A 21662-nucleotide genomic window follows, 5' to 3' on the forward strand; every position below is an offset into this window, starting at 1 on the left:
CGCTATTCGTCTTTTACAATATTTATTTAGATAATTATATTTATCTATTGTCAATAAACATTTATTTTTTAAATAATTGTTAATGTCAATTACATGGAATTTGCATTGATTATATGTCAGTGTATTCAATGTCAAATTCAATTTATATCTTAAATTATTTTCCTCCTGTGGCAAGCTTCTACTGTAGGGGAATGTGAACAAAATTATTTTATCTACATTAAGTAAACATAAGCTATCAAAAATATTTAGTAGGTCTTTTTTGCCTACATTGCCCCTATTTCCTATTAAAATTACTAATGTGGTATTTATTGAGAACGAATAATTTGTTATTTTTCTCATAATTTGTAAATAGGAAGCACCCGGTAAACAATGGTTGATTACACTTTGTCCCAAGTAACTATTAATAAGTTGGCCCATATTTTTGCCTAACTCATCACTGAACATTACTATGTTGGTTTTTTCAATATTTTTAGTTGGGGAGCCGCTGATAAATGTGTGTGATAATGATATCCTAGGACAGTAGTCTTTGTTTAGGGTGTTTAGAGTAGGTGGTGACTCACAACCAGACTGAAAACTATCTGTACAAGATTCATCCAATAGGATAGAATTTTGACAGTTGCAATTAGATATAAATTTTTTCAAAGCCTGGAAATGTTCATCACACTCTTTTTTTGTACATTGATACCGTACAGACATTGTGTTCAAAGATTTCTTAAGATTACATAATTTATATTCTAGGTTTTCGACATCATGTTCATATTTCAGTACACTATTCTCTAACATTGTGGAACATATGTCAAGCTCATTCTTTAGACGCTGTCTCTCATTTATATAGTTTACTTTGTTGTATAAGCATTTTTGTTTTTTAATCAACTTATTTGTTTTTTTAATATAATTACTAATTTTTACATACTTTTTAAATTTATTTTTACTGCATCTGACAATCTTACCACATACAGGAGTATTGTTTAAAGTATTATCACAAGTTAGGTCTATGGTAATTAATTGTTTGTCAGATGCAGTTTGGGTCAGGCTGGGCGCACTACCGACTAACTCGTCAAACATGATTTGGGTTTTGGTGGCTGTGCAGGCTTCTCTTTCAGCTTCCATTAATTCGATATGGCTGTGAGCATCATAAAGGTCTTGTTTCATGATGGTCATACGTCTGAGGTTGTGTACGTACTCTTCATTGCACTCACCAAACCCGTCAATGATTAATTGTAGCCTATTCCGTTCCTCTACAATTGTCTCATAGTTGGTGTGCAGCTCAGCCATCTCTTTCTTTAAATGCTTGTTTTTATCCCACACATCCATCAGCTCCCTCTCATTGTCCTCTCTTTCCCTATTTAATTGCTCAATCAAGTCTTTGGCTGCCTTCAAATCTCTCAAAGCCAGTTGGAGTTGGGACTCCTCCCGGCGAGCGAAGGCTTTACGTGTAAGCATTGTTTCTTTTGGTAAATAATAAAGTATTAAAATGTAAATGCCAAAGGATCAATTGATCAATAATTGGAGGTTGACAAAAATGTAGGTAATTACGCGGGTGACAGTATAAGGTCACAATAATAGTCTTTCGTTTCTAAAATATGCACTACTGTTGTAAATATAAAACAAATAGGTAGGACCTGTTTCGAAAGATAGAACAATGTTAACAAAATCCAACGTAATATTTTCGTAATTGCACTGTCAAATCGGTCCTAAGTATTTGCACAATTTGCACCATAAACACAATGCAATACACAGATTTAAACGTTATTTCACTTATAATTACATAAAACAGTAACAGTGATGAGTTTAGAGACCTTTTATGATATTAAATTAAATAAAAATCAGTAAATAAATTGGGACAAGTTCAAATCAGCTGTTAGCGGTAGTGTTGCCACAGGAAAAAAAAAAAAAAAAAAAAATAAGTAGTAATAAATGAGGATTTGTAGAGTGGAAACGTATTCTAAAGTATACTATAGTCTGCGTGAGTTCTGAAAAAAATTCAAAAGTTTTCCCCCGCTTTTTGATAAAGTTAATGGCTGAACCACAGATTAACAATAGGAACAATACAATAGAGTTTCACAAAACTTGATCTATGGACCTATAAAACAAAATAAAAGATGACAATCAGGTGAAACTAAATAAAAGCTTGTAATAGGTAGTACTTGGGTCAAAATCAGTTCATCCGAGTAGGACTTGGGTGCTACGATGATACTATAGACAAAGTGAAGACCACAGACGCAGGTGACTAAATGTGCTACAGACATAGACAGACCTTACATTTGCCCCTGCGAGATAAGAACATGACTGTATTCGACAAATGATTTAAATATAATACACAATTCAATTAAATCTGCACCTATTCTAATAATTTAAGACAGCAATTTGTCATTCATATCACTCTCCTGCAATATTCCATTAGGAATAACGTTTTATCTGGCACTACAATGCTGGTACATCGGACTCTACATTTTTATTGCAAAATCAGTCTTATTTCAACGTTGATAAGGTGCCATAATAGATGCTGCTGTCTGTACATCAGGCTGCAGTTCTGGCACTGCAGTTGGCGGAATGCCAGTGATTTTTAACGAGACTGCTCAACTATGTTTCGTTATCAAAAGCTCCTTGGCTTTTGTTACCTTTTAGATTTCTTTGTTGTTTCATGTATTTTTCTTTACATAAAACACATGCACATCTAATGTAATTCGACAAAACAAATATCAACGGCATTGATTAGACCTCACACCCGTTATTGATGTTTAGTCAGTTTAGTTAGCCCGGTATGCACACTACTAAGCTAAGTACTCGTCTGGCTGATCAATCAAAATTTCACAATTTAAAAGCGACAGATATTACTACGAAAAATGGTACTCGTACCATTCTCACACGTTTGAATTGTTAACTTTTGGACATAGGATACTAAGCTTGCCCAAGTTTAAATATAATATTCAGCGTCCTTTCAGGAATACAAATACGAGCCAAAAGTCCACAAATTAACCGTTCGGCGATCAAAAAGCCAGCAGCCATATTTTTAATGGAGCTAAACGTTCGGCCGGTGAACCGTGGCAGGTCGTCTAGACGCCACGCCCCTTTGCAAATAACATATAGTGACTACGGGGTACAGCAACTTAGCAACCCTTCAGGCCGGCTGCACACGTTGGTCCCAATATTGTTACTAACGCCACTCGTCCGTAAAGAACTTAGCTTGTACCACAACGTTTGTGCCAATACTATTTTCTAGATCCACAGTCCACACTTTAGACAAGTGCTGGGACGAAGGTGAGAAACCGGCCTTAGGGGGTTTTTCGGTGGAAATGAACTATTGATATTTTGCAAATTAGGCCTTACTTATTAAAGTAAGAAACAATCAAAATTTCTTACTTACAAGACAGGTAACTGTAAAATTGATTATTTCCTCTTAAGCAAGCAGCAACCACAAGTGAGGAAATATTATTATAACAATCGATATAATGATTAAAATTAGGAGAATTAACCTAGATTTCTATTTAATAATATAATTACTACGTGCCTACCTACCTAATAAAATAAAAATTGGCAAGGAATCATTCCTCGGAAAAGTAAGTTTTTCTTACCACAAATAAATTCCTACCTAAGTTTATGACGAAATGTTCAAGTTATAGGTAAGAAATATGTAAAAATTTTCCTTATAGTCCAGAAAAAAAAATGTTTGGATGTAAGAGTACATATTCTCATGCATTGTGGATACCCGTGTAACCTATGTCAGGCCTGGCTCACTCCGCGCGGTACATCCGATAATTACCTACAGCGAAGCGCCCCGCCGCGGGCCGGCGGGTATTATATCAGTCGCAGTGTTGCCAGAAGGTTACTTTTGTAACCTTTTAGGTTACTTTTGAACTGCTGTGGTTACTTTTAGGTTACACTAATGAAAAGGTTACTTTTAGGTGATTTTTTAGAAATTGTAGAATTAACTTTACAGGTTATTCAGTAAAAATATTAATAGTGACAATTTAAAAATTATGTCATAAAGTGCATTTAAACTTGAATTTGATTTATTATTTGTTAAAAAAAAATGAGTTTTAGCGAATGTTTTTCGATAATAAAACGCAAATCCATGAAACGTTTTTATACGACTGGTCACTTTTCGAATTTAGATGATCAATTGTATTCATTTTCCATCCATGAACAACCTTACACAATCATCGCTCCGCACCCCCCCCCCCCCCCCCCCCCCCCCCCCCCCCCCCGTATGAAGGTTACTTTTTATTCAAAAAGGTTACTTTTTTTTACATTTCTGGTAATTTCTGACTAGACCCGACTGGCAACACTGATCAGTCGAGTGTCACGCGCGCGGTCGTCAGGACGCTGGCGTGCGTTGTAGTATGATTATAATTCTATAATCGAAGTATTATTTAAAAATGGACATAAAGAGAAAGAAATATTGTGCGGCGTTCGGGTGTTTAAATTCGAAAAGAAATCTACCGTATTTATCTTTTTTTTTTTTTCGCTTCCCAAAGATGCTGAAAGGTATGTTGGCCATGTAGGTAATCAATAATTCTTAGGATAGTATAGGAACCTAACCTACTATGACTACTGCTCAGAATGCGTTCGTTCGTTTCAGCCAAATGACGTCCACTGCTGGACAAAGGCCTCTCCCAAGGTTTTCCATAATGAATGCATACTTACCTACATACGTACCTCATTACAAATAAGTAGATTAATTATTTTTTCACTAGATAGCAACCCTAACAGCGTAAGAAGAGTTCAGAGGCACGCGATAGAAAGAGACAAAACTTGTAGGTGAATAAAATTGTAGGTACGTAGTGCTGTGCGAGCTGAATTCCACTGTATCGCGTCGTAGCAAGACTCGCATTTATTTAAATCGTCTTGCGGAGTAATCCTTCTGTACCTGTACTATTACTTATTCTGTGCCTGTGTTTTGTATTGACTGTACTGGACTAGACTAGACCCCAATAATTTCAACGTGAGAACATGTTGCTTGACTGACATAAAATATGAGGTTTCTAATGCGGGGTCCAGATATCCGCTGAATGCAGTCAGTCCAGATGCGACACTTTCGATGGTGTTTACGAGCACTGGCTCACCGTATGATATATTTAAATTCGCATTCTAAACGACATGCCAATGGTGTTTACCTATTTTCTTTTTCTTTCTACACCCATTGAAATTATACTTTATTAAATATGTAAATAAGTTTACAGGAATTTTCAGTTTTTCTCACGGCATGAAAAGCTTTTCAGCTAGCGCCACCTAACATACTTTGTGACAAACTAAAAATATTCGCAAAAATTTCAATAAAATTGTTTGTAACTTAATTTTATGTAATGTAATATTTTTCAAAATTACCATAATACATGGAATGACGCTAAAATAAAATTACAGAATTTACATACTCACGATACATTTATTTAAATTCGTAAATTATGAAATATCAGTAATTAAACGTCGTGGTACATAGTTAATCGTTATTTACGAGTAGGAGTCGCACTCAGTTGGTAATTAATTAATCTAATAAGTAATCTAGTCTTTTATCACAAGTTAATTAAAATTTATAATATTATGTACACCATTTGACACTTACAACCAGAATAGATCGGTTAATCAATTCATTCGACAAAAATCTATGTAAATGACACATCAATGAACTATTGTTACACAATAATATTAGAGGTGTGCATAATACACACAGAAAAATTAATTTGTCTAAAATGACTGCAATTCTACGTACAATCTGGCTAACTAATAAATCCTAAAGTTTAAAAGTTCTGCATGTTTTTGTCAAAACTTTGCATTTCATATTTAGCGATGACGTTGCAAACTTCCATCTTAACTTTGGGAATGAGATTTGGTTGGAGTTTCTTAACGCTAGCTGCCATGCTGCGGAAGAACACGTCTATTTCGTTTGTGTTCTCTCTGAGCACCTTCTCGATGAGCTGGTCGATCACTTGGGACTTCTGTTCTGGTGTCTTTGGGTCCTCGACGTATCGCACCAGCTTGGGGCCGTTCAGAAGGATTGGCTTAGGGAGTATTTTTATTGGTGGTATCACCTTCGGCATGGGGGTCGATTTTTTCCTGCCCCCGTGCTTTGCCCTTTTCTTCGGCGGAGGAGCCTCTTTTGAGTCCATTTTTGGCATTATTTTTATGAAGGGCTTCATGGTTGCGGTTTCCTGCGGGCCGTCGACGACTGTGATCTGGAAAATAATGTATAAAGTGTGTTAAAAATACATAAAACTGCCTGTAATTTGATAAGATTTCTTCATGACAAATTATGTGAGTTGTAATTTTTGGTATTAATGTCTTTGACCCCTGTCACTTCTTTCATGAAATATCAATGAATAGTCTACTATGCTGAATGAGTAAATTATAATAATTATACCTATAACATTCTGTTGCACAATATTATTCAACATGTTAAAGAGTAACACATGACTGATTTCTTTAATTGCATGAGTACATAAAAAATAATAATATGACAGGTATTATTGATTATAAATTGAAATAATAAATACTACTCACTTCATAATATTCCTGGTTGTCCGTAATGACCTGCTGCTCCGTTCCGATCAGTGTGTCTTCCTGGATGTGCTCTTCTCCGACCACTTCCAGAGTGTCCCCCAGTATCTCCTCCGTCTCCAGGTCTGCACTGTCCAGGAACTGAAGTTTCTCAAACATGCCAATTTTGGTCTTGTGCATCGCTCCTACACGTTTGCTTCTCATGTAGCCATCTCGGAGTCCACGCCAGCGCTTCTTGCATTCTTCAACTGGAATTGAGTAAGTTTTAAATTAGTTTGACTTGGCATAAGTTAATTAGTACATTATTGGGTTATTTTAATTAGCACAAATTTGATTATTTTTCAATGTTATGTGCTGTGTTGATATAATGTTGAAACTCATTACGGTTTATTTTTAAAAGTAATGCATTTTAAGACAATGAAGACTTATTTAAAATATTTGCTCTTAATTTTAACTATCTAGTAGATAACTATAATAATGTTTTGAAACCGTGTTTAGGTATAGTACCTAAGTAGCTACACGTTAAAAGTAGGTCATGAGCTGATCTTCCCGTATTCAGGAATCTGGATACATATTGAAGGGATTCGTATTTCGTAGCCAAGTTTTTTTACAATACATTTCCGGTTCTTTTCTTGTCATCTCTGCTGTTGTGTCGTGCAGCACAAGATTTTTGTCTTGACTTTTATGTAGGTACCTATACTATCACTATACTATTTTAAAATCACATACCTGGTTTTGATAAAGCTTGCGCTATGCTCTGCCATGTCGTTTCCCGAGCTAATAAGTTATTCCTTGTTGGATCTTGAACGTTGTACAAGTTTGGGTGAGGTTGAACTAATTCAGCTAATTTTTCGTCTTCTTCAGTTGACCAACCACTCGCGTTCAAAGGCATCTCAATCGCGTTTTCGCTTGCGTCAATGAGCCAAACAAGATGTCCGCTGCCCTATCACGAACGAAAATAAACGCGCTGCGCAGCACGACGTCACAAAGCACGATCTTGCATTATTGCGACGGGCTTCTCCTATTGGTCACTGGATTTGACGTAAATGAGCGTCACGGTCGATAGTACTGCCACCTATCGTGGAGTAGTGGTACTAGTTGTCATTGTACGGTTAGCGCCATCTAGTGTTAAGTAGAAGAATCATTAAAAAAGCATACTTTCTTTAGTTTTCGAAATTCACTATAGATGGCGGTAATAGTCATAAAACTGTAAAGCTCTCGCACATGAAATTAACCCAGCTACGCACTACTAAAAAAAAAATTAAAAAAAAATGTGACTATGATCATCAAAAAAAAAAAAGAATTATACTGGTGAAAGAATTTTTCAAATCGGCCCAATAGTTTCGTAGCCATAATTCAATACAAACAATGAAAAATCTTTATTAATAATATTGTAATATTTTACTTTCTAATTTTTTTAAATAATTATAAAATCAGCCTGAATCTTACTCTTGAATTTTCCGATTAATGTAATAATAAAATTGTAGAATTTGAATGTAACTAGCTAAACCCTGTAAAATATTTCTTCGAGGCACAATGTTGTAAGCTCTTTTTATCTAATAAGTAGGTACCTACAACGTTATCGAAAGCTTACTTTTATCATGATCTCGTTCTTGTTTACTTTGTGCATATTTGAGTGCATGATAAGATAGCAAATGCATACTCTTTTAATGCTCTTACATAGGTACATACCATTTTATTCATACTTTATTATTATGCATTGAATTTTGAAACGACTACTGCACTTGGTGCAATTGGTATAAAAATTAATATTCTTTTTTACAATTAACTAGTAGTACCTAATGTCTTAATAATCATTACTGACATCGTGCCTTTTATTGTATCTTTCCGAAACATGAATAAGAACAAAATGAGCCACCTAAGCAGCGTTGCCAGTTTTTTTTTTCGCCAAGTCGGGACTTTGGTACTTTTTGAGTGAAAATAGCGGGATTCTTCCGTCAAAAGCGGGACATAGTAAAAAAACGTATAATAATCAAAGGTTTTCAAATATTTATCTTTTTATTTGACTTAAAATTACGTTTACGTGACAATAGATAGCAAAAGTAGCCATAGAAAAAGTATTTTAACAAAAAAATAATATTTTAAATCAGTACGGCTAGCACGAAAATCTTTCGAGTTCAAATCGTTTGCGTACTCAAATCGCCATCAAAAGATTTAGTACGAAAACTACAACAGCACCCTTGTGGACGTGTCGTAAAGTGAACTTAGTGTAAGAAATGGTTGCACGAAACTTATTTTGAGAATCAAAATTGTCACGTTATCGTTTAATTCGAAGGTTGAGTATCAAATTTTATCGAATACGCAAACGATTCGAAGACGAAAGTTGTTCATGCTAGAGGTACAGATTTACTCTATCATTAAATTCGTCTTTAGAATGTATAAAAAGAAAAAATATCGAAATTAAAAAAGTTTTATTATTTACAATAATATGGCGTTTCAAACAATAGTCTGGTGAAGTGAGTGTTTCTCTCCGAAAAGCGGGACCGAGCCTGTCCCGCGCGGGACATTTAAATTTGATTAAAAAATCGGGACGTCCCGCCAAAATCGGGACGTCTGGCAACGCTGCACCTAAGAGACGGACCCACTAATTCTATCAGGGTGCCCTCTCAGACGCATAACATTTTTCATCATAATTTAGTTTGGCATAACAGTATTTGCATAAAGTTTTTTCGCATAAACTTTGATATGCATAGTATTCTAAATGCATAATGGTTTCTTAGGCATAATAATAACTTTCTCTAATTTTCAATACCATAATTTAAATAATCATAAAAGTAAAGAACATAATTTTTATATACATAAAGTTTGTTTTTAATAAAATACTATAAACATAATTTAATTATTTATAACATTTAAAGTCATAAATATTGTCTATAAGAGCAACCAACATTGAAGAGTAAATAATTATGTATTTGTGATGTTGCGAACGATCCTCCTTCCACCTTTATACTCTTTCGGCCTATAGATTTGCAAAAACTAAATTCTCTGTATCATTGTCATTTTTGTTCTTAATTTTTGACCTGTCTCTTAGAAAACTTAAGCTCGTGAAAATACATTCTGTTTGATCTCGAATCCCTCTTATTTATTGTAACGCACATATTATACAGTCCACATTTCTTTTACAACATTAAGCTTGCCTGGTCTGAAATTATGTAGATCCCGACTGGCCGTGGTCTCTTCCACGTGGTACTAGTCTGCCCTATACTAGAGTGTAATTTAAAAGCCGGAGGCGCGGAGGGAGTGCGGTCCTCGCTCGCTGTAACATATATCCGGCAGCCGTGCGAGCTGGAGCGGCTGAGGCTGGTCGCCGAAGGCGACCAGCAAGCCGAAGCTGCGGAAGTGAGCATGGCATGCCGGGCATATGTTACGCCAGAGCGGAAGGACCGCACTTCCCGCAGCGCCGGAGATAAGGCAATCCTAATGCTTGCTTGCATGCTTGCTTGCTTGCTTGCTTGCTTGCTTGCATGCGTGCTTCCTTGCTGCTTGCTTGCATGCTTGCTTGCTGCTTGCTTGCATGCTTGCTGCTTGATTGCATGCTTGCTGCTTGCTTGCATGCTTGCTTGCTGCTTGCTTGCAGGCTTGCTTGCTGCTTGCTTGCAGGCTTGCTTGTTTGCATCCTTGCTTGCATGCATGCTTACATGCTTCCTTGCAGCTTGCTTGCATGCTTGCTGTTTGATTGCATGCTTGCTGCTTGCTTGCATGCTTGTTTGCATGCTTGCTTGTCTATAATTTGTTAACTTATATTTTATATGTATAACATTTTTATATTTCATATTTGTTAAAATTATGGTATTTTGTATATTATGAATGGTAATATTTATGGCATTGGTTTAGATGCCAATAAATGTTATGCCTAGAAATCGTTATTAAAAAAACAAGAATACAGAAAAAATATATACTAAAATATTATTATAATAAAAGTGGTTATGTCAAAAAAAAATATGCATTATGATTTATTCTGTGTGAACGTTATGCGAAATGATGAGTATGCCAAAAAACTTTATGCACTCTTAAATTATGACAATATTTTTTATGCAATCGAATATGGACCCATTCTATCAATAGGTGGTTGTCACGAACGAGAAATGACATTCGTCCAGTTTGCCAAATGCTGATTGATGATTCAGAGAAAGGGCATTGTGACAGAAGCCGATCATAACTTGGCTCGAGTCGGGAATCGAACGGAACTATCAATCAATTAGAGAGTGTTTATTATAATATTTGTCTACTATGTAGCCATTAGGTATTTTATACAAAGTCATAAATGTTTACGTAGGTAACTTTCTCTAAAATAATAATAATAATAATCATCATCATCATCATCATCATCATCTCGGCCATAGAACGTCCACTGCTAAACATTATAGGCCTCCCCCAATGCTTTCCATGTTGCCCGGTTGGTAGCGGCCTGCGTCCAGCGCCTTCCTGCTACCTTTCTGATGTGAAAGAACTGTGACCACAATGCACGAGCGGAGCGGGCGAAGCCAGAGAGAGTGACGCTCCAGTCATTCAGTCAAGTTCCAGAAACGAATCGGTCCTATTCATAATTATTAGTTTAGGTTAGGTTAGAACTGTGACCACAATGCACGAGCCGAGCGTGCGAAGCCAGAGTGACGCTCCAGTCATTCAGTCAAGTTCCAGAAACGAATCGGTCCTATTCATAATAATTGGTTTAGGGTTGGTTAGAAGTGTGACCACAATGCAAGAGCCGAGCGGGCGAAGTCAGAGTGACGCTCCAGTCACTCGGTCAAGTTCCAGAAACGAATCGGTCCTATTCATAATAATTGGTTTAGGTTAGGTTAGAACTGTGACCTTACGTTACCTTCGAAGAAAACCTTCTATACGTAGTACTTATTATTATTCTGTGGTATGAGTGAAAATATTATGGTAATTAAGTATGCTTAGGGATAAAAGTATTATGATAAAAAACAGTAGGAGTTTAAATATATTTACATTAATGATATTATTAATTACAATTTTCGGAAACATGAGTGTTATGAACATCGCCGGTAGCACTACAAATACACTCAACATCAAATAAACCGCACCTTCCGCGACGCGAACTTTAAAGATTTTCTTCTGACACAATCATGGTACCCCAACAATATTGGTGTTGTTTGAAAGCCCAATAAATATCCTCAAAGAAAAATACATTTCATTTCTAAATAAATGATTAACATATACCATAAATGTGACTTGAAAATAGACCTCACTTTGGGCTCACCTCTGGGATCAATTAGAATAATTTTTATGGTTATAAAACCAAATAAAGATCTCACGTGTCCTCTTTAACAGATGGATAGCGATTAATCCCAACTTAACAGTTTTAAAGTTATAAAAAATTAATGATTAAACGAACTTACCTGTACGTGAAGTTCAATCATAATTATACGAAGTGCTTCGTCCGAAGAGATTAGTATAACATAGATTATATAACACAATGTAGTTTCGCATAGTCACTCCACTTTTGCACTGTTGTTTAAAGAAAAAAATAAAAAATAAAACATTTTGAGGGTAAGCCTGAAAATGTTTTTCTCTCCTCTACAGCCGATATTTCCTATGGCGGGCTCACTCCACTGGCGTCATTTAGTTTAGAGCTAGATGAGTAGGTGTATGATATTTCCGTAGTCTTTAGCGATTATTTCTACCAAAGAAATAGATCATGGGTGGGAGGGTGATACATACTAATCTCTTCGGACGAAGCACTTCGTATAATTATGATTGAACTTCACGTACAGGTAAGTTCGTTTAATCATTAATTATACTCGTGCTTCGTCCTCGAGATTAGTATAACATAGATTATATAACACAATGTAGATGTTGAGAGATTAGGAAATATCATAGAACAATTGTTTGAACAATTAAATTTCAACTATTGTGTATCAATGTTTTATTACTCAATTACAAAAGAAATAAATAATCAATCACTTTTTGTATTCTTATTATAATTTAAACAAAATTAAATTCTAAATTAATTGTGAAATTACACAAGCTTTGACATTAATTTGCAGATGAACATATAGTTCTAGCCAGGACAGACAAGTCATCATTGCTATTAGCGATGGGTCTATTATAAAAACGGGCAAAGGTAGAGGAATTGCCGCTCCAGCCTGCGGTTTTAAATATCAGGTCTAAGCTGACACCCTGCTTGAACGCCTTGGATGTAGCGGCGTGCCGGGTGCTATGGGCAGAAAATACTGAAACGTCAATTCCACTATCTTTGAGCGTTGATTTTATCCATCGACTTATCGTTTGGGATGTTACACGATTATAGGGTTTTCTAACTCCAATAAACAGTTGCTCACTCTTGCGAAATTCTTTAGATTTCTCCATATAAGAATTCAAGGTGTTAGCGGGACATATTTCTGGTCTATCGGTGAAATATGGTAAGTATAAAACTGGTTGGGGACGGCCTAATTTTGACGTTTTTATTAATTCGGGAATTTTTATTACGATTTGATCAGCAGAAACATTTATGTTAAGGATACTGATCTTAGAGAGGGTCTGTACCCGATGAGCTGTTACAATAGCGAGTAAGGTACTGCACTTTTTTGACAGTTGCTCAAAAGTCAACGTTTCATTGGGATACAGCGTTGCTAAATAGTCTAGGAGTAAGCTGGTGTCCCATGTTATATTATAGCGAGGTAGGGGTGGTCGTAACCTAAACACGCCCTTAAAGAATCGCGTGAGTCGTTCATCCTGAGCTATCGGGCCTACTAGCAACGATATAGCGGATCTGTAGCAGTTTACTGTGCCGTACTGGCTACCGCTATTAAACACCTCGGCAAGGAACTCTATTATGACAGGAATAGACGGTTGAAACATGTCAATTTTGTTATTGGTGCAGTATGTGAACCATTTCTTGAAACAACCATCGTATTGTTTCATAGTGTTGTCGGACAAGGAGGCCAACGTTATGTCGATGGCTGATGCGGGTGTGTCTCTTCGCAATAACGCCGTCCGGACAATACTGCGCCCACCAGGGTAATGTTGAGGTTCCGGTTGCTGGAATGGGGAAACATGACATCACTTGGGCTGAATGTAATCACAGTAGATGAGACTAGGCGGCTAAACAGAGGGTACCATGGCTGAGATGGCCAGGCTGGCACAATCATGATGCCTTCTGCTTGTTCTGAAATAATTTTTCTTAGCGCCTTTAAAATGACTGCTACAGGGGGAAAGGCGTAGAAATAAAAATTCGACCAGTTTATCGTAAACGCATCTATCACGAATGCGTTAGGGTCTCGGTGCCATGAAGCATACTTAGCACATTTGTTATTTATACGGCTAGCAAAAAGGTCGATTTGTGGGTAACCAAACACCTTTGTCACGTGTCTAAAGCCGGTCTCAGACAATTCCCATTCCACGTCTGGATGAGAACGTCTCGATTCTTTGTCCGCGATGATATTTTCAGATGACTTAATATAAGATGCTGAGACGAGTATTCTACGAGACTCACACCACTGCCAAATTTGCTTAGTAACCTTATTAAGGTGAGGAAATTGAATCCCGCCCATGCGGTTTATGTAGCTTACTGCGGTGGTGTTATCTACTCTTACAAGTATACAGCAGTTACGGTAATCTTTTGCAAAAATTTTAATAGCAAAATAAGCTGCTAAGAGTTCGAGATGATTTATATGCAAAGTCATTTCGGCAGGAGACCACTGGCCGTTAGCTGTCTGCCCTTCACACACAGCCCCCCATCCCGTAGTTGAAGCGTCAGAAAAAATTTCCAGGACAAATTCATCGTTTCTGATTCTGTGTACAGAATCATCAATGGCGTTAACCCACCAAGCTAAGTCCCCTAATAGATTATCTGGGATGGTCATGATTCGGTCATAGTCATCGTTACCTAGCAGGTTAAGGTACTTGCACCTCTCTAATTCCTTTACGTACAACCACCCGTACTCTACAGCGGGACAGGCCGATACAAGAAGTCCTACCAGCTGCGCAAATTTCCTAATAGTGCAACGTTTCAAAAGTTGAAAAGACTGAAGTTCCTTTTTTATTCGGTCTCGTTTTACTGAAGGTAACCGTACATGCCACTCATGGGTATCTATCATATAGCCGAGGTACTTGCAACATTGAGAAGGAATCATGCTACTTTTTTGTTCATTAATAATAAAACCGAGAGCTCTTAATAATGCCTGAGTAACTTCAATATTTTCTTGACATTCATAGTAGGATGTACCTACTAAATATAGATCGTCTAAATAAATAGACGATAAGAAGCCACATGAGCGTAACAGTTTAATGACAGGTTTCATTATTTTTGTGAAAATAAAGGGAGCTGTACACAGTCCAAATGGAAGAACGTTGAATTCAAACATTTTACTGGTATTTGGGTCATCATTATACATTAAAATAAACCTCAGGTATTTTCTACAATCCGGGTGTATGTTAACCAAAAAATACGCATCTTTCAAATCTATAGTGGCAGTGAAGCAATCTTTACTTATAAGCTTAAGAGCAGTACGAAGATCCTCTAATTTAAAGTGTTGCGTGTCTATAAACTTGTTTAAGGCTTTTAGATTTAATATAAATCGCATATCGCCAGTCGGTTTTGGGATCAAAAATACACGTGACACAAACTGTCCAGGGACAGGTTCACACTCAGAAATTGCGCCTATAGACAATAACTGACTAATAGCATCATTATAATGGGCTCTTTCAGATTCCGTGTATATTTTTGTGACAGGAGAAGCAGACTGGTGTACAGGACTATTAAATTTTATAACGTATCCCTTTATCCACGATAATAATGTTTGGTCACGGGTGATGAGCGACCATTGGTCGTAAAAAAGGCTAAGTCTGCCAGCAAGGCGTACCGGTTGTTGTGAGGCGTGCGGCGCTGCTAGTGGCGGCGCGGCGGCCGGCTCCGCTGCGGCTGCGACGAGCTGCGCGACGAGCTGGCGGGCGGCCGGCTGCTCGCTGCTGCCGGCGGCTGGCGGCGACTGGGGCCCGCCGCCGCCGCCTTGCGGTTGCCGGACCCCGTCTTCCAGTTTAAAGTCTTCGAAGGATATTTTTGAGTGTTCGTTTTCTTAGGAACTTCCATTTTGAGGTCGGAGCTGGATTTTGTGACGGCCTTCGCCGTTTTTATAGTCTCGGGTAGATCTTCGCCGAACAATAACGTATCAATTTTGGCGTTCGTCAATTGTTCCTTAATATCTCTTTTCAGAGAGTACAAAGTGAAGTTTCTTCTTGATATAGATTCACTGTACTGGATGTCACACATGAGGCGCGCCGAATCCATGAGTCGTTTTAACAATTCATGATTTGTATGTTTTTCGGCGAGTTGATTCGATATCGCTTGACTTAGACACGAAATAGCGGCAGCGATCTCCGTCTGTCGAGCTTCAATCGCTTTATCGCGTCTCACAACGCTGTCTGGGACCGCCGCTTTTATCTCCGGGTTGAGCCGAGGAGCGGCTATCTTTGAACAATTCGCCGGGATAAGATATTTTTCGATCAGTAATTTCCGACCTTCCTTGTCCAAACCCGCAGTGGTTATATGATTAAACCGGTTGGCCAGGTCTTTGTTAATGTTAGCACCAAACTTTTGCACAGCGGTCGGGTCATCGCCCAAGATGTCCAGAATCTCAGGATCTAACGGCGGATCTGCTTGCTCCGTAGCCAGCACAGGTGGCGGCACGACGTCGGCAGTGGCGATGTGTGGCGTCGCTGGTGCAACAGGAGCAGCTTGGGCGGGCGGCGAGGCGGCGCAGGGCGGTTCTTGGGCGGCGGCAGTTTCTCGTGGCGTCGCAGGCGACGTGGGCTCTGTTGCATGTCGGTCTGAAATCCGACCAAAATCGGTTCGTTATTGGCGAAAAAGTCCCACAGACAATTCTGAGTAATAACGAACTTTTATGCGTCGAGACAATCCCACAGATTGCTCTGAGTGCATTTATTTACAGAGCCACAACCATATTATAATGAAAATATGCAGCGAAGTAGTCCCGCAGACTATTCTGATTGCATATATTTTGCGACATTTTACAACAGGGAAAATGCAGCGAAGTAGTCCCGCAGACTATTCTGATTGCATACGTCCTGAAGTCGCGTAATAATTAACAGTGAACACTAACCGTAATGTTTTTCCGAAGGCGTTGAGTCCCGTGACGTCGAGCGCGCGCGGGGCCCGCTCCGGGAGCGCGATGAACTCGATGAGCTTGAGCGCGACGAGCTGGTCGACGAGGATGCACTGGATAGTAGCCGGCGGCGACGCGGCCGACGACAACGTTTAATTTCACTTTCCAATTTCTTCAATTTTTTTGATAAAAATTCGACGGTACTTTCACTACGTCGTTTCGGCATTTTGGTTTACGTGCGAAGTGGTCGAGCACTAAACTGCGAATGACGCCAGTGGAGTGAGCCCGCCATAGGAAATATCGGCGGTAGAGGAGAGAAAAACATTTTCAGGCTTACCCTCAAAATGTTTTATTTTTTATTTTTTTCTTTAAACGACAGTGCAAAAGTGGAGTGACTATGCGAAACTACATTGTGTTATATAATCTATGTTATACTAATCTCGAGGACGAAGCACGAGTATAATTGCTATAGCGTAACTACCTATTTTTTGAAGAAGTGACTCTGGATCCTTGTAAAGACACATTTTTGGGGTAAAAACTAGAGATGAAACGGATATCCGGTAACTATCCGGTAGGCCGGATATCCGGCCTAAATTTACTATTCGGCCGGATACCGGATAGTAACTCACTATCCGGCCGGATACCGGATATTAAAAAACTACAACTATTTCCTATTAATAAAATGAAATACATTAATCTTTGAGGTAAATCTCAATAAAATGGCTTCTAATAATGACGGCTTTTATTTAAAGTCCAAAAAGTTACAAAAGCCATATTAAGGCCTTTCAAAAAACTAATTTCTCTTTCTGGGCTATTCACTCTAATGACGAATACATAAATAGTAAATATCTGAAAGTCTAAATATTGCTAAATAAAAATGGCGATCATTTTTTCATTGATGGTCTGATGTAAGATTACGCAACAAGTAAAATAATTTAATTTTCGCTATTCAATCACACACTCACGATAGCAACCGAAATCTGCCCCCTAGACAAGTGGCAAAATCTGACATTCTATTCGGACGAATTCGATTTTCGAAAAGTGTGACTAGTCTAGTCTACTAATAGACCCACTGATCGCGTTCGAAGCACATGTGCGGCTCTAAACTCGTCACGACATGCAACGAGACAATGGGCCAACTATCCGGCCGCCGGATATCCGGCTATCCGGCCTAGCAGCTGGCCGGATATCCGGTATCCGGTATCCGGCCAAACAACTATCCGTTTCATCTCTAGTAAAAACCTTTCCTTTAATGAAATGAAGCTTAGAACTAGGCTTTCAAATGGTACCAATGTTGGTGGGAAGTGGGGATGCATACGTTTGATAAGTGCTTGTCGCGGGAGGTGCGATTTATTTGATGCCGAGTGTAGTATGAATGAAAACGTTAGGATGAAAAATTTTAGGAAGAGTGATCATTCGGATTACAAATCATTAGGAAGAACAATTTCGGGTAAATAACTTTAGGTGAGCCAATATGGACCCGAATTTACACCTACTACAGTTATTTCTACTGTGTCCATGCGCTATCAGTCTTGCTAGTAATATTAATTACATCGGCCACTAATCTCGCCCAGTCAGCTATTTCAATTAGGTTTGGCGTAACTCATGTCTAATTTTAAACAGATTTATGCAGGTAGGAGTGGTGTACTTCCGTAGGAATTTGAATTCTATGTTTGGCTTGTTTTGTTGTAACCCATTCTTCCCTTTTGGAATTCGTGACACTTACATACTTTTCCATGATTTATCATTGAATTTGGGACAACATGCTTTTTTTTTTGTAAAAGTGAGTTGATAAGGGTCTACAAACTAAAAATATTTGAATTTTTAAAATGTTTTTATTGTCATATGCTTAGTTATTTAGGCAGTAGAATCTTAGGAAGTTCGAGTACCAATCTTATTCGATAGACACTTTCTTTTCCGGCTGTACTTGATAGATAAGGTATGTGATAAGCATGTATTCTAAACTTTTTACAGAAATCTCTACTTTCGTAATATTTATTGTTTTCAAACCAATAAAACTAAATTAGGCATTCCTACATAAGATCCGGGCTATAAATATCCTACCTAATGGATTCCTATCTAAGTAATTACTAATTAGTGTGCCCTTCGGTGTCTTTGTTTCCTGAGCAAAGCAAAGCTAGTGTTAACTTCAAATATGCCTGAGGCTTGCAATAGTTTTCTGATACTAAGGTGCATAGATAAGAGTAGGGAACTGTATGTAATTTTCAGGTTTAGTAGAGCCAATTATTTGGAGTTAGTAAGAAAAACTGAACACATGTATACAGGATGTCCCAGAATTGGTGAGTCAAATTGCTCTGGGAGGTAGCTTGACCCCAGACATATCCCTAATAATATGAGAGTGATGGTGGCTGGCCTGAGAATTGACTAGGACTAGGGTTTGACCGTAGTCAGGGCTATTTAGATAAATTTCATTTATGTTCCCGTTTTATTTATTAAACTGGGTCACTTCCTTTCCTAACACTATTTTTGTATTTTCGGTTGCATTTTTACGATTATTTGTTTGTGTACATATACTAAAAACTTAAAATGTATAAAAGGTATCTTGAAACTGTTAGTTGTTTATGTATTAATTTAAGAATGTAAACGCAAAAGTCTCAGGCGCTCGACAAGCATAACACAATGAATGTCCCTTTTAACGCCCGTATTCACAAACATTACTATGAGGTCTCACATGCAGGTGGACGCACAGGGTGACACATGAACCAAACACAGAGCTCTATTCAACGCTGTGCATTCGATTTGCTGCGTCACTTAAGCAAGCATCGTTTGTGAATACGGGCGAAAAGTCTTGTTGAAATAGCCGGAATTTTCAGAATACGCGTCAAATCACTCAAATGCGTGGAACACTTGACTTAACGATCTATATTCTGCACATTATTTGAATCTGCAATCAATTAAATCATGATTTACTTAATTAATTATAAATATAGAAAGTTATTAATTGGCATTCCCAGTCTATTGGTGCTATAGGTAATTTATTTATAAATGTAACAATAAAATTAATCTTAGGTTCTGCGTTCATTCAGGGCAGTCGTGCTCCGAAGTGCGTATGTGCGTAACGCAATTATTCTCGTATGAATGCATTCCCCTAATGGCACAGGAGACAATATTCCTTCATTGAGGGTGCCCGATGGACTGAACATCCGCTTTTGACCCGATTTCGATTTATTTAAATCAGTGGAAATTCCAAAGAATTTAATCGAAATATTTCGGGCGTCGAATATCAATATTATTCTCATGTTTATTTATATGACATTTAATATCAATTTATATTATGTATTATTTTAATGTGTTCCTATTAGCTGAGAATTAAATCAATCCACTAAAATATTAATTTGATTGTTATCGTTCGTTATTGTCCAAGATTTCATCTCCACGTTGTTTGTGGAATCAATTAAAATAATCAAGTCTCATACATAGCTGTTAATTGACAATTAGTATTAAATTATTAATGGCAAATCTGAGCTATTCGCGTTTGTGAAAAAAAGTGTGCATTTATCAACGCAGAGGCAGAGGCGAGATACGGACCAAAATACGATCGCCGTAAACAGTTAAAACCCGCGTCGCGTACCCTGCGCACGCGCCGCCATCGCACGCGCTAACGTTCGCGGCAATCGAACGCACGAGTGTCCGTTGTTTTCAAAATTCGAATTTGAATTTCGAAGTTCGAACGTGCTGTTTGCAGTTTTTCAAAATATTTTTTTTATTTTAATTTGAGTGATTTTTCCAGCCTGTCAAGTTTTTTTTAAAAGTGAATAGTGCAGTGCCTCTGTTTTGGTTTGTGAATAAAAGTTTTTAGTTTACGGTGCAAATCGTCGTGTCCAATCGATTTCACATATCTGTCGACGTCCGAAATTGAGTTGACACTTACGTGTCGGGCGTTTGACATGTCCGTCTGTCACGTTAACAGCTCCTCTCGATTGTTATGTGAAACTCGTTTACATTACACAAACGCAGTTTGACGTTGTGATTAAATATATTCACGCTTGGTTAATTGATTGGGTAATGGTCGAGTTTTTTTTCTAACAGAGATTAGAACTCGATCTGGTTGCTCTTGTGTGGTAAACTCGAGATTCCAATCGTTATTTTTATCTTATAACTGGTATATTTAATTATATGAATAAAAGTAGGTAATGGCACTGGCTAAGTATTACATAAATCAGCTGATTTAATCGATTCAGTTTATTTATTACGTGCGACTTGCCGACAATTATCATTAAGTTGAATCTTTAGATTCTGCTTCACGTACTGGTATAGACATAAATTAATGCTACAAATACCTCTATACCTTAAAATTATAATTAAACGAACATTCCTCTTTTCCCACGTCTACAAATCAGCGCGCCGATCTCAAAAAAATAACCTAATCCCGATTTCTCCCTTTTAACAAATCAACAAATCCCTTTATCCCTTGTCCTCCGTGCCTTTTTATTCCTCCCTGTCTGGCTTATTTACGTCCGATACGCATTCCAGCTTATTATTGGCTCAATTATTCGTCTGGAATGGATATAGGGTGTGCCATTGTGTCTTAGTAGGTCCTCATTTCTGAATGAGGCATTTTTGCTGCTTTTAACTTGAGAAGTCTTTCAACTGAATCTGATGCCTGCACCAGTCCAGTTATCTATTATCTATAAATCATACTTCAAAGATGTACGTTGATTTCGGAAGTTGGAATATGACGTGTATCGTTCGTTCGTTTCAGCCAAATGACGTAAACTGCTGGACAAAGGCCTCCTCCAAGGTGTATAAGGATAAATTAAGTAAAGTGGCTCAAAAAAGTGAAAAATAAAAAAACTAAGCGTAAAGATAAGTTATGAAAAAAAAAGAAATGAATGATAAAAGGTACTTTTCAAAAAGAAAAATAAATTCGCAATTTTCCAAAAAATATTATTATTCCTTCATAGCTTCACCACTAACTGTTTTTTATGAACAAATTTTCTTCGTAACTTCGCGTGTATTTTAATCGTATTCTTGCTACATATTATACAGCTAGCTATTTATGAAATCGCAGTGATGTCTGTCCTATATCCGTGCCGT

The 21662-nt window shown here is 37.6% G+C and overlaps 2 protein-coding genes across 2 annotated transcripts in view; one reads left to right on the plus strand and one right to left on the minus strand.

Annotated features, from left to right (window-relative positions):
• LOC135082444 (unconventional myosin-XVIIIa-like) overlaps positions 1 to 21662 on the plus strand; it is a 138585-nt gene that overhangs the window by 49964 nt on the left and 66959 nt on the right. The window lies entirely within an intron of this gene.
• LOC135082167 (uncharacterized) lies at positions 5367 to 7480 on the minus strand. The gene is made up of 3 exons (XM_063976936.1): positions 7225 to 7480; positions 6499 to 6743; positions 5367 to 6173 (listed from the first exon to the last, which is right to left on the minus strand). Exons 1-3 carry the CDS (start codon positions 7385 to 7387, stop codon positions 5739 to 5741), a joined length of 843 nt encoding a protein of 280 aa, XP_063833006.1. The 5' UTR covers positions 7388 to 7480; the 3' UTR covers positions 5367 to 5738.

This window comes from Ostrinia nubilalis, chromosome 21, assembly GCF_963855985.1.
Source record: "Ostrinia nubilalis chromosome 21, ilOstNubi1.1, whole genome shotgun sequence".
NCBI lineage: Eukaryota > Metazoa > Arthropoda > Insecta > Lepidoptera > Crambidae > Ostrinia > Ostrinia nubilalis.